Source organism: Neofelis nebulosa, chromosome Y (assembly GCF_028018385.1).
Source record: "Neofelis nebulosa isolate mNeoNeb1 chromosome Y, mNeoNeb1.pri, whole genome shotgun sequence".
Lineage (NCBI taxonomy): Eukaryota > Metazoa > Chordata > Mammalia > Carnivora > Felidae > Neofelis > Neofelis nebulosa.
The window spans coordinates 5,790,008-5,804,259 of record NC_080801.1 but is presented as its reverse complement, the minus strand read 5'-3'; the positions used below and the strand labels follow the sequence as shown (position 1 = coordinate 5,804,259).

The 14,252-nt window shown below is 53.4% G+C and overlaps 1 protein-coding gene across 1 annotated transcript; it reads right to left on the bottom strand.

The window, feature by feature from the left end:
* Positions 1–371: 371 nt before the first annotated feature.
* On the bottom strand, positions 372–3,461 carry LOC131503473 (testis-specific Y-encoded protein 3-like). The gene is given in 7 exon segments (XM_058714942.1): positions 372–400; positions 913–997; positions 1,094–1,239; positions 1,332–1,443; positions 1,588–1,665; positions 2,358–2,983; positions 3,146–3,461. Coding segments are annotated over 7 exon segments (1,392 nt in total).
* Between the last annotated feature and the right edge of the window lie 10,791 nt (positions 3,462–14,252).

Here is a 14,252-nt window from a genome sequence, read left to right as displayed (position 1 = left end):
CCCTCACCCAAGTCCCCATTGCTTCAATCTTACTGACCTCACATGCAATCCCAATGTGTGACCCATCCCTACGGACAATGTCCTACGTCCCGCCCTTCCTTGGAACTCCAATGTGCAGGCACAGAACACTTACACCCCTGGACAGCCGCATGTATACATGGACACGCCCCAGAGCGTACCTGAGAGGAAGACACACAAATCGCTTCATGATATTTATCTCCCATTCTATATTTCTTCAAATGTATTGGACCCCCGCCCTGCGCCACGTGTCACCACCACCCTTGTCCTCATTTCGTGGACAGGAGAATCTTGTGGACCATCGGTGAGCATCGGAAGGGTTTCCACTGGGGTCGATGAAGTGCGATGCTCCTTCATACTCTTCTCTAGATCGTGCATATCCCTGGGATATATGGGTACACACAGACACACACACACACACACAGACACACACACACACACACACACACAGGACAGGTGAGAGTCTGATCTTGGCCCTGATTAAGGTTGCTTGAATGTTTCCAAACGGAAAGTAGAATGGGAGGGTGTGATAAGCTGTGCCAAAGCTGACAAGGGGCTCCCGAAGCCAGACAACATGTGGGATGGTGGTAGGAGGCCTGACGGTGGGGTTCATGGTCCGGGAATGACAGTTGTCACCGTGCTATCTGATGAGCCAGCTTTGGTTGTCCCGCTTTGCTCATTCTTTTTGTCTAGCCCCCTTCCCACCTTCAGGCTCCCCAAAGGGAAAAGCCTCTTTGACACGTTACTTCTTAAGACTCCCCATCTCAGGCCGATGCCCTTTTGACCTGGTGTCACCTCCTGTGCCACTGTGAGTCTCGGTGCCTCCATGCAGAAGAGAATTGTGCCACGGACCCCACGGCACACATTTCAGTGCCCACACCCTTGGCTGCTCACCTCTTTCCCTCTCAGTTCTCTCTCCTGGGGCCTCCTTCATCTTGAAATACGGCAGGGGATTGGGCCAAAGATCCTCTATGATTATCTGGTAGGGGAGACAGGCCAGGCCTCAGGTAGCTATCCCACGCAGTGGGGGAACCCATGAAAATCACCTCCCTTCCTTGTTACAGGGCCTCACCACCTCAGCAATCCTGCTAGAGCCGGCAAAGCTGTGGTCAGAGAACCAGTTGAAGAAGTTGAGGCTGCTGTTGTCATGCCTGCGTCTGTAGGCCTCCTGTCTGTACCTTGGGTGCCACTGGATGGGACTGGAATGAGACGCCCTATACCCTGCAGGAAGACGAGTATGTGAGACGGCGCCAGAGAACCAGTCACATTCAACCCTCCACCCACTGCCGCCCATGCAGTCAGGGGACACTTACCAGCAAGGCCTAGGACATACTCCTTCGTAACGACTTCATTCTGGAAGTAGGAGTTCTTGACAAAAAACAGCAGGATCTTCCGGCATTCCCTGGGAAACTTGTGTTCCTCCACCTGCCGTGGTACAGTGGGGCAGAAATGTGAAATCTTCTTCCAGGACACCCTCCCTCCCCTGAGGAAGGAACACGTCACTTCTCCCCACCACCTCCCCTCCCCACACGGCCAGCCCCCCACACCACCTCCCACTCCCAGGCCGACCTTCAAATTGGTCATGTGGCGAAGCATGCTTTCATCGGGCTTACTAATCAGGGCTGACATCTGAGGGTGGTTCACAAACTGCTGCAGGTCAAAGAGCCTTCAGGTGCTGGGCATGAGAGAGCTCGAAGCAGAGAACACGTGTGGACAGCATCCAGGCGTCCTCCCCCCGGGACTGACGTCCTCCCCCAGGGTCTCAAGCCCTCCCCACAGGCTGCGTCCAGGCCCACGGGGTCTCAGGATCGCGCAGGGCTCTGCTAGACACGCACAGGAGGCTGTGCATGCCCAGACGCCCGCAACCACGCCTAGCCTTGTGTGCTCATGAGGACACTGAGGACGCTTACTTCCACACAGCCAGACAGCACACATCCGGTCTCGCGCCGACCAGTGGGCATTCACATCGCCTTCCCCGCAGCAAGATGCTGAGCGGGACCCAGAAACGTGCCCCCACGCGCCTTTGTGTGGGAAGAAGCCCTCGGTCATTTCCCCGTCCTGGCCTGGACCTCCACCGCCACTCCCCACTCTCCCAGCGCTGTTTCCGTGCCAGGTGCGACGTAAAGCACACATGCCTCCCCCACCCCGGCACTGCCCTCCTCCCACACTCATTGCAGAGCCAGGACCGCCGGATGGGATCACGTTTGCACGTTCCCGGCCACTGGAGCGCGGCTTAGCTCCAGTCCCTGTCCTGGGTTCCTCTAAATGTCACCTCCCTTTCCTTCCTCTTGCGCAAGCCCAGCCCCCTCTGGACCCTCCACCAGCAGCAGGAAGGATACAGCCTTGGCCCAGAAACCACGGATGCCCTGGATAAGGGCACTTCTCTGTTCCAGATGACGCTGCCGCCTCTGCCACATCCTGAGTTGGAGTGGAGCGTGCTCCCGGCTGGCTTGTTTATTCACCGGCTGTAGCTCTATCTGAAGGGCCTCCAGAGCCTCCAGTGGGGAAGGGCAAGGACGGAGGCCTGACTCTACCCGCTCCTTCTTCTGCTGCTTCACCTGCAGCTCCTGGGCTTCTTCCACCCATCGGCCTTCCTGCTCACTCGGCTTCTGTTCCTCCTCCTCCTCCCGCTCCTCCTTGTCCTCCTTTCCCTCCACCTCCTCCTCGCCCTGCTGCTGCTCCTCCAGCGCTCCCTTCTCCTGCTCCTCTTCCTCCTCCGTTTGCAATTCTGCTCTCCCTTGGATGGCTCCCACGCCTTCCCTTCCTCCTCCTGCTCCTCCTCCTGGTCCCCTTCCCCTGCCACTGCCGCCGCCGATGCCTCCACCGCCACGGCCGCGCCCGCTTGTACACCCTGGTGCTCCTGCTCCTCCCCTTTCATTTCCGCCAACTCCTCCTCCTTCCGCTCTTCCTCCTTCTGCTTGGGCTTCTGCTGCTCGTCCTCCTTCTAATCTTTGACTCCTGCTGCCTCTCCCCCTCTTCCTCCTCCTCCTCCTTCTGCTCTTCTGTTCCTGCTGCTCCCCCTCGTCCTTCAGGTCCTTCTCCTCGTGAACTTGGACCTTGTCCTTCCCCTGCTCCTGCTCCTCGTCCTCCTCCCCCTTCTTCCTCTGGTCATGCCCCTCTTCCCCACGCGTGTCCTCTTCCGCGGCCGGCACCTCAACCTCCTCCTCCACCAGGCCCCACAGCGCCTCCACCGCCATTATGTCATGCACCAGCGGCACCGATATCTCGCTGGGGCCGCCCACCTGCCTCTCGGGTCGGGCCTGGCCTTCCTGCACAGGCTGTTCGCTTGTGGCCTGCAAGCCTTCGGCCTGCGGCACCTCCGGCGCTGCCGGAGGCCCAGTGTCCCCACGGGCCCTCGTCTCTCGACCGCCCCCTTCCCGGTCGAAGGCGGCATGGGGCCTCCGGGCGTCCCCAGTGTTTCGGAAACACGAGTCGCGCAACATGCGGCCCCGGCCCGAGACACCAACTGTGGCTCCTACCGGCGACGAAGCGGGACGTGAAAGCACGGCCCCCCTCCCCAGACCCAGTCAGTGGAGCCCTGAGGGCAATGGCTGGCAACTCGCTCCCCCTTCCTCCCAGAGCCCAAACGTCGAGGGGGCGCATGCGCATGGTGCTGTACCCAGGATGCCTCGGCGGTGGCTATCGCCATGCCGATGCTGCCTCGGAGGCCTTTGTGGTGAGAGGTGTGCGCCTGCGGCTTTGAGGCTGAGGGAGCTCCAAGCCACGCCCAGGCTGCTTCACTGCCTTCGGGACCAATCATAGGGACGGTGGCGTGCGTGGCTTCGGCGGTCCCGCCCCTAGGTCACCAGGAAACTGGGGCGCGTCTGTTGCATAGGCAGGAAGGCTGTGGGCCCCGTGCGGGGCAACTCCTCCGGGGGGCTTGCAGCCGGCCCTCTGTGCGCTCTGGGTGCCCTGTTTGGCTTCTGGCCATGCGAAAGCGACCTTTGCATTCCACGCTGCGCTGGGCACGCGGCTGTCTATACACACGGGTAAAGGGGGACCTCCACGCTTTTCCCATGTACACCGCCACCGTTGTTCATTGTGCCCCTAGTCTGACAAATCCACTCAGCGGTCACCTTGGCTGTCCGGGAGACGCATTTCAGCTGTGCGCCTGCTGTCTGTGCACCCTGGTTTTCCATCTGCTCAGCCTCCTTTGCATATTCTCTACGTCCATCTTTGCTCCCAGAAGACATGTATGTCATGACAGCAGTCTAGCAGTGCACCGGCTAGGGAAGGTCGGTGACCAGAGGTGTGTGACGTGGAGAGGACGCCACACTAGGGGAGGCTGCGTATCACGCGCGCCGCTCTTGCCGTTTGTCCCCGTTGCCTGGAACGTGACACGCTGGCAAGCACACACCCCCCTCTCACGATCGGCTGCCCATTCCTCCCGTGTGTGGCAGTGCACAGGAAAGACCCGTGCCCGTGAGCCCTGGGATTCCTGGAGCTTGCGTCTGCCCCACAGACAGCGGTCCCCTTCCTCCCACAATGGTCGGCCATCTTCTCACAGGGACCCTCCCCAGGCCTTCGTTGGCCATATGTCTGTTCATCCTGCTCCCATTTCCTTTACCACTCACTTAGGCGGCAGGCTGCCATGAGCGTGGGCGCTGACTCAAAACACTGTCCCCCTGTGCCACAGACAGCATGATTTCAAGGGTCTCCGAGAGGTTTCAGGGGGTTGGGGGATGTAGTGTTGGGACCCAAGTGAGGGACACGCCCCACGGTCTACACGAAGCCACATGACCACTTTGGGGAAGCAATAAGCTGCAGACGGTGTGCAGTGAGGGCAATGATGTGGTCTCCCTCCCTGTCAGGGCAGTGGTGATGTGGACTCCCTGCCGGTCTATGTCAGACAGCACCAGCTACACATACACACACACACACACACACACACACACACACACACACACACACACCACACAGAGCCACTGCAGGATTGGAGGCTCGAGATGCATTGCCTGGCCAGGCACCACACTCATGCATTGCCTTTTCCCTTTGGTGGAGTGCAGTGTTCCCCTACCTCTTTATGGGACCAGGAGGCTGCCCCGCAGGCGGGGGATTCTAGGATTTCCAAATTCGTGTGCCGGGCCCTCTGGCCAACATGTTGCTTCCGTGACACAGAAGAGGTTCCTCCAGACTCGTTGGGCTATGTCACGATACGTACGGGGTACAGAAATGCTCCAGGGTGGCTGTGATATATGAGGCAGCACACCACCGCTTCAGGTGACAGCAATGCATAGACACGCAGGTGGATGGGGGGAGGCTGACCAGGTGGTAGGGGGCTGAGAGGGGGTGGCCAGTGTGACCGACAGAGAGGCAAACGCTTACCCAGAAAGGGAGAGGAACAGGTCCAGTGGTGAGCCCTCAAGCTGCCCTCAGCAGAGGACGTAGGGGGTGGGCAAGACAGGAAAGCAGGCCCAGACCCTGGTGCACCTGACCTATGCAACTCACTCCCTCCAGAGAAATGGGGCCTGTCAAACTCCCACGCATCGCTGGGAGACCCCGTGGCAGCAACGTGGGAGCAAATCTGGGTCCCAGGTGCAGGGACTGTCTGGGACAAGCAGGCAATGCCTTTCAGTTTGACCAACACCTACCACAATATTGGGGCCCAGGGGCCGGGCCCCAACTTCGCAAGGGACTCTAGACCAGCCAGGCCCGTCTCTGCAGGGTCATCCAGGAGGATGTTCACCGAGACACATCCCCAGGCTCGGACCACAAGGCCTTGCGATGATCCCCTAGGCCGCTCCAGGAGCAGGGCCAGACTTACTCTTGCTATCTGCTGCCTCCCTCCACTAATGCCCACTTCCTTGCAGGGAACTTTGGTCCTCCTCCACTGCACCATGGAAGGCCCAACCCCAACTTGCCCCTGGCCAAGGCAACACAGGATGAGCGGACCCAGGCAAAGTCCAGGCTTTCCTCCCGTCATGAAAGGTGTTCAGCTAGCTCCGTGTCGATCCCAGGAGCGAAGGGATTGCACTCGCTGCACTTTGGCACTGGAGCCTCCCCCTTACTCACCAAGTCAGGAAAGCCCCCAGTCTCTTTCCTTCGCTAGCCAACGGCCTACGCACACTCACTCAGGCACAAAGATGCACGGCCACGCGGCACGTGGACACAGACACGCGCACGCTGCCAGCACAAACGCTAAGGCACAGGCAAAAGTACTCACAGGCGCCAGCCACAATACATTCACAGACACGCTCTAGTGGACCTGTGCACTCACTCATGCCCTCTGCCACATCCCACTCACGAAGCTAGCTCCTCCCCACGACTCACACTTGCTTTTCCCCCTCACACAGCACATGCATTTGTCCTGGGGCCCAAACCTGGCTGAAAACTAGGGCCGATTCAGGACCTCCATTGGGTCACGGAAGCTTGCATTGAGATGCCAAGGAAAGAGAGCCACACCTGATACCAACCTTCCAGTACCAATGGCACTGGAACATGGCAGGTGGAGAAACACCAGCTACGACTAGGTTCCCTGCTTCCTCGGCTCCTGCCCTTTCTTCAGACCCTCTCAACACTGGGGAGTCCCTTGGGTCTCAGTACCTCCCAGCTGGCTACAACCTACAGGGCAAGGGCCAAGGGACTGACCTTTCTCAGTTCACATGCATACCCAGCTTGTGTGGGCTGCCTGGAGGCAGTCACGGCTTAGGAGGTCTGGATGTGCTCTGACCCCTGGTACTTGTGCGTTCCTTTGTGCGTTCCCCTGCAGCCCTGTGCCATCAGCAGCCTACTACGTCCATATGGACATGCACAGCTCACGGAAACCCACATGCACTGATACTGTCCCAGGACAGGACAGAGACAGAGAAAGAGAGATGGAGGTGTGGGAGGGAGGAAGCGTTCCCTAAAGAAAATGATCACAGGGACTCAGAGACAGACAGAGGCCAGAGGGACATGGAAGGAGGCCGAGGAAGGAGAGTAAGTCACAACTAGAGACAGCCACAGAGGGGGAGTGTGTGTGTGTGCCCGTGCCTGTGCCTGTGCGTGCGCGTGCGCGTGCGTATGCATGAGTGAAATTGTCTGGGACTGAGACGGGCGTGCTGCCACGATGCCTGGACTCTCGAACGCCCTCTTCCAGCAGAATGGAGGCCCGGTATTCTCAGGAATCTCAGCGTTTTCCGGAACATGACTCCCTTGCTTTGGGGCCTTAGCCCATCCTCAGGCTAGGGCCATAGAGCACAAGGGGTGGGAACTTGAGGCATGAGGCTCCAGACTAGGCCCGGCAGGTGGAGTGTCGAGGCCCAAGGTTTTTAAATGCCTGCTGCCTCCTTCTGGAGCCCACCAGCTTTTGGGAAGCACGCCCACGGCCACGTGGCCCTTCGGACACTGCAGTGGCTGTGGCTGTGGCTGTGGCTGTGGCTGTGGTGGAGGTGGGGCAGAGGCAGGGCAGTGAACTTTTTGACCACAGGTCCTTGGGGTGAAGGAGCTCCAGGCCAGACCCAGACAGTTGGCTGCTGTTCAGGAACCATCAGCTGGAGGGTGGTGGGCGTGGCTCCAGCATTGGAGCCCCTGCCTCCCCTCCCAGGTCTGGAGCAGGTTCTCTGCCTCCCCCTCCAGGGTGACCTCCCTGTGTGGTACATGCCCTTTTCCGCTTTGTCACCGACCACAACTGTCCTATGGGATGTCTCATATCAGAGAACTGGTGCTACACATCTCACCTCTTTGGGGAGGAGCCAAGATGGCAGACAGCATGGAAGCTTCTTAAGTGTCTCGTGTGCATGAAATACAGCCAGACCAACACTAAACCATCGTACCCACCCAGGAAACTGACTGGGGGATTAGCACAGCAATCTGCATATCCTGAACCTCCGAATTCAGCAGGTACGTGGCATGGAGAAGTGAACTTGGAGAGCGAGGAGGCGCAGGAAGGGAGGTGCTTTTGTGCGCGGAGAGGCAAAGGAGACTGGGCAGGTGGAAATTTTACTAATTTTCTTTAAAACTCTTCTACATTATTCTTTCCTTTTGTGTCTATATTCACAAATTCTATTTTACTCCCATCTTCTCCTTTTAGTCTACTTCAGTGTATTGAGTTTTCAAATTCTCACGACATTTCCCTTTTTAATATTTTTATTGGTATTTTCTAAATTTTTCTCCACTCCCACTTTTTTTTTCTCTCCTGTGTCAAAACCACTTTATTTATTTATTTATTTTTTTAATTTTTTTTTCCAACGTTTTTTTTTTATTCATTTTTGGGACAGAGAGAGACAGAGCATGAACGGGGGAGGGGCAGAGAGAGAGGGAGACACAGAATCGGAAACAGGCTCCAGGCTCTGAGCCATCAGCCCAGAGCCTGACGCGGGGCTCGAAATCACGGACCGCGAGATCGTGACCTCGCTGAAGTCGGACGCTTACCGACTGCGCCACCCAGGCGCCCCTCAAAACCACTTTCAACACCCAGATGAAACATGCCTAGAATCTAGCATAATTCATTCCATTATTTACGTGTGTGTTTTTAAGTTTTTACTTTTAACATTTTACACTTTGAATATTTCATTTGAATTTTCCACCTCATGAGTTCCTTTTCTCCATTCCAAATGACAAAAGGAAGGAATTCACCCAGAAAGAAAGAGCATGAAGAAACGAGAGCCAGGGATTCAACCAACACAGGTACAAGCAAGATGTCTGGAGCAGCATTTAGAAGCACGATGATGAGAATACTAGCTGCAGTCCAATGTAGATTAGAGTCCCTTTGTGCAGAGAAAAAATGAAGTGAAAACTGGCCAGAATGAAATTAAAAATGATATAACTGAGCTGCAATGACGGATGGATGCAGCGGTGTCAAGGATGGATGAGACAGAAGAGAGAATCAGCGATTCAGAGGACAAACGTATGGAGACTATGGAAGCAGGAAAATCGAGGGAGATTAAGGGAAAGAGCACGATTGAAGAATTGGAGAAATCAGTGACTCATGCAGAAGGAACAACATCAGAATCATAGGGGTCCCGAGGAGGAAGAGCGAGAAATAGGGGTAGAAAGGTTATGTGAGCAAATCATAGTGGGAAATTTTGCTAACCTGGGGAAAGACACACCATCAAAATCCAGGAAGCACCGAGGACCCCATTAGATTCAACAAAAACTGACCCTCAGCAAGGCATATCATATTCAAACTCACAAAGTACTCAGGCAAAGAGAATCAGGAAGGCACCAAGGGGAAACAAGTCCCTAAACTACAAGAGAAGATAGATCAGGTTTGCAGCAGACCTATCCAGAGAAACTTGGCAGGCCTGAAAGGAGTGGTAGGATACGTTCAAAGTGCTGAATTAGAAACATCCGCAGTGAAGAATTCTTTATCCAGCAAGGCTGTCATTCAAAATAGAAACAGAGAAAAAGGTTCCGAGACAAACAAAATTTATTTTTTTTTAAATTTTTTTTTCAATGTTTTTTATTTATTTTTGGGACAGAGAGAGACAGAGCATGAACAGGGGAGGGGCAGAGAGAGAGGGAGACACAGAATCTGAAACAGGCTCCAGGCTCCAAGCTGTCAGCACAGAGCCCGACGCGGGGCTCGAACTCACAGACCGCGAGATCGTGACCTGGCTGAAGTCGGACGCTTAACCGACTGCGCCACCCAGGCGCCCCTGGACAAACAAAATTTAAAGGAGTTTGTGACCGCTAAATCAGACCTGCATGCAATTTTTAAGGGGGGACACTCAGAGGGAAATTCATATCTATCTATCTATCTATCTATCTATCTACCTACCTATCTACCTACCTACCTACCTACCTACCTATCTACCTGTTTATATTTATACTTTTTATATTTATATTTATATTTAGAAATAGATACAGAATTAGATATATAAAGATATATAGAGATATATAGATATTGATATAGATATAGATATATAGATATAGTTATACAATACGTATACATATACACATACACATACATATACACATACATATAGATATACATATACATATACATATACATATATATATATATATAAATATACATATACACATACACATACATATACATATAGATGGAGATGGAGACGTAGATATAGATATAGATATAAAGATATATAGATATTTTATCCTCCAACCCTTCAAACAAGATAATGGCCATAAATTCATATCTTTCAGTACTCACTTTAAACGTCAGTGGACTCAATGCTCCAATCAAAACACACAGGGGAACAGAATGGATGAGAGAACAAGTTGCATCGATATGCTGTTTACCGGAGACCCACTTTAGATGTGAAAACAACTTCAGAGTGAAAATAAGGGGATGGAGAATCATCTGTCATGCTAACCGTCAACCAAACAAAGCCAAAGTAGCCATACTTCTATCAGACAATCCAGACGTTAATGTAAAGACTGTGTCAAGTGATGCACAAGGGCATGATGTCATAATCGAGGGGTCTATCCACCAAGAAGACCTAGCAATTGAAAACATTTATGTGGTGTATTTGAGAGCAACCAAATATACAAATCAGTTAATCACAAACATAAGGAACCTCATTCTTAGTAATGCCATCATAGGAGGAGACATCAACTCCCCACTTGCTGCAATACACAGATAATCTAAACAAAAACTCAACAAGCAAACGGGGGCGTTGAAGGACACACTGGACATGATGGGCTGCACAGATATCTTCAGAACATTTCATAATAAAGCAGCAGAACATACGTTCTTCTCCAGTGCTCATGGAATATTCTCCTCTATAGATCATTTCCTGGTGGAAAAAGTCAACCCTAAGGAAGTTCAAAGAGATCGAGGTCACACCGTGCACATTTTCAGACCACAACACTACGAGACTCGAAATCAACTACAAGAAACAATTTGGAAAGGTCACAAATACTGGGAGACTGAAGAACATCCTACTAAAGACTGAATGGGCTAACCAAGGGTTTAAAGAGGATATACAAAGTATACGGAAGTCAATGAAAATGTATATGGAAGTTACTGATAACACCACAACCCAAAACCCCTGGGACGCACCGGGTGTGTAATAAGAGGACCTATCTAGCAAGTCAGGTCTTCCTAAAGAAGAAAGAAAGGTCTCAGAGACACAACCTCACCTTACGCCTTAAGAGGCTGTAAAAAGAACACCATATGAAACCCAACACATTCAGAAGGCAGAAAATAACAATCATTAGCGGAAATTAACGCTATTGAAACCAAAAATGAAACAAAACAAAAACAAAAACAACCTCAAACCAACCAACCAACCAACCAACCAACCAACCAACCAACCAACCAAAATAGGAGAACAGATCAATGAGCCCAGAAGCTGCTTCTTTGAAGGAGTTAACAAAATTGATAAGCCAGTCATCAGTTTGATGAAACAGAAAAAGGAAACGGCCCAAATCAATAAACGCAAGAATGAAAGAGGAGAGATCACAAGCAACACAGCAGAAAGGCAAACAATAAGAAGAGCATATTAGGAGCAATTATTTGCCAATAAAATGGGCAATCTGGAAGAAATGGACAAATTCCTAGAAACATTTACACTACCAAAGCTGAAAGAGGAAGAAAAGGAAAATCTGAACAGACCCATCACCAGTAAAGAAATCAAGTTAGTAATCAAAAACCTGCTGAAGGAAGAAGACTGCGGGGCCGGATGGCTTTCCAGGGGAGTGCCAGCAAACATTTAAGGAAGAGTTAACACTTATTCTCTTGAAGCTGTTCCCACAATAGAAATGGAAGGAAACTTCCAACCTCTTTCTATGAAGCCAGCGTTACCTTGATTCCAAAACCGGAAAGAGACCCCACTAAAAAGGAGAACTATAGACCAATTTCCCTGATGCACATGGATGCAAAACTCCTCAACAAGATATCAGACACTCGGATCCAACAATACATTAAAATGTTATTCACCACGACCCAGTGGGATTTGCACCTGGGATGCAGGGCTGGTTCAGCATCCGCAAAACAATTAACAGGATTCCTCACATCAACCAAAGAAAAGACGAGAACCACAGGATCCTCTCACTCGATCCAGACAGAGTGTTGGACAAAATACAGCATCCTTTCCTGGTAAAAAAAAAAAAAAACCCTCAGGAAAGTAGGGATAGAAGGAGCACACATCGAGGTCATAAAGCCATGTATGAACGACCCAACGTGAATATCATCTCAATGAGCAAAAGCTCTCAGCTCAAGTCAGGAACGAGACATGAATGTCCACCCCCTCCGCTGTTACTCAACACAGTATTGGAAGTCTTAGCCTCGGGCCTCTTCATCCTTCTGCTCCCCCTCTGCAGCTACTGCGCTTCCAGCCCTGGCTCTACCTTTCCTCCTCCTCGTCTTCTTCCCTCTGCTCACGTCCTCCTCAATTTCCTCCCCAGCTACTACTGCTCTTCGACTCCTGCTGCTCCTCTTGCTTGTCCTGGACTTCCTCCTCCTCCACTTCTTCCCTCGCCTGCACCCGATCATTCACTCGTCTTCCTCCTCCTCCTCCTCCTGTAACTCCTCCCAATCCTCTTCCTGCATCTGATCCTCCTCGTCCTCGTCCTTCACCTCTTCCTCCTCCTCCAACTCTTCCTCCTAGGACTCTTCCTCCTTCTCCAGGTCCTCTCCTGCTACTGCCCTTCCTGCCCTACCTCTGACCTTTCACCTCTTCTTCCCTCTGCTCTCGTCCTAGTCAACTCCCTCCTCCAGCTGCTCCTGCTCCTTTGGCTCGCGATCCTCCTCTTCCTGGTGCTCGACATCATCCTCTTCCATTTGTCCTTCTCCTGCACCCAGTCATTCCCTACTCCTTCTCCTCCTCCTCTTCTTCTTCTAACCCCACCCAATCCTCTTCCTCCAACTCTTCCCGCTCCTCCTCTCCCTCCACCTTTTCCTCCTCGGGCTCTTCCTCCTTCTGCTCCTACACTTCTACTCATGCTCTTCCACCCTGGCTCTATCTTTTCTCCTCATCCTCTTCCCTCTGATCTCGCCCTCCTCAACATCCTCCCGCAGCCGCTCCTACTCCTTTGGCTCGTGCTCCTCCTCATCCCGGACATCCTCCTCCTCCACTTGTTCCCTCTCCTGCACCCAATCATTCACTCCTTCTCCTCCTGCTCTAACGCCTCCCAATCCTCTTCCTCCAACTCCTCCTCATCGCCCTTCTCCTCCTCCTTTAATGCTTCCTCTGGTCATCCTTCTCTTCTCCAGGCACATCTTTGTCCCTTAAGACCACCGCAATCTCCCCTAAGAACGGGAGCAATAGCTCTCGCACTGCCCCCAAGTCATCCGCAATGAGCACCGGACCCTGAGGCATGGGCCCTGACAAGCCTTTGTGTCCCTGCAAAAGGAGCCTGGCAACCTCCCAGGCCTCCCGGGGAGACCTGGTAGTGGGAACCTGGGAGCAGCGACAGGATCCCCAGTGCAGCGACACCCAAGGGACGATCATATTGTGCTCTGTCTTTTCAACAACACCTACAGCAGTATCGGACCTAGAGGCCGGGCCCCAACGGGCCTCACACGCGACCCCTGACCAGCCAGCCCTGTGTCGGCAGTGCCATCCAGGAGGAAGCTCACCGACACACATGCCAGGCCTGGGACCCAAAGGCGCTTCGAACACCCGCTAGGCAGATAAGGTCAGGGCTAGGTTACTGCATGGGACCTGATGCATCCCTACAGTCGTCCCCAATTCCTTGTAGGACAGGTCGGACGTCCTCCACCGGGCCATGGGGTCTCCATGCTGTCAGCTGGCAGCAGCCAACACATGACCAGCGGTACTGGGACACCGTCCAGCCTTCCCTCTCATGCTGGATGGTGGCCGCGTGTTTACCGAAAGCCCTGTATGGGGGCAACGGGCTATGTGGAAGGCAGGTAGGCGGGTAGCCAGGCACAGACGAGACCACCCGCTGTGATCCCGCAGGGTCACTGGGACTTCACTTCCATCTGGCCCACACGCAAATCCTAGGGATGGGGCTTTGGGGGCAGTGCGAAGCCTTGCAGCTTCAGCGTCAAGGAGCTGGGCACACACACCTGTGGGCACAGCCGGCAGCAGACTGGGACCAGTGTTCCTCCCTAGGCCCCTTTGAACCTCCACCACCTGAGAAGAATACGGGAGGGGCTGTAAGGCTTTAGATTCCCCAAAGCACACACAGAGTGGGCCACGTGCTGCCCACTGCGGTTTGGGGCGGGGCAGGTGGAGCCCGGTCAGAATCCTGACCACACTGTCCACAGCATCCTCCGTCGACATGCAACCGCTGAGACGCTGAGAAAGGAACCCAGTTCCCCATTTTCGTGAGGCCAGGAATCGACAAAGCCTGAGGCTAATCAGGGTCGCCCGCACAGG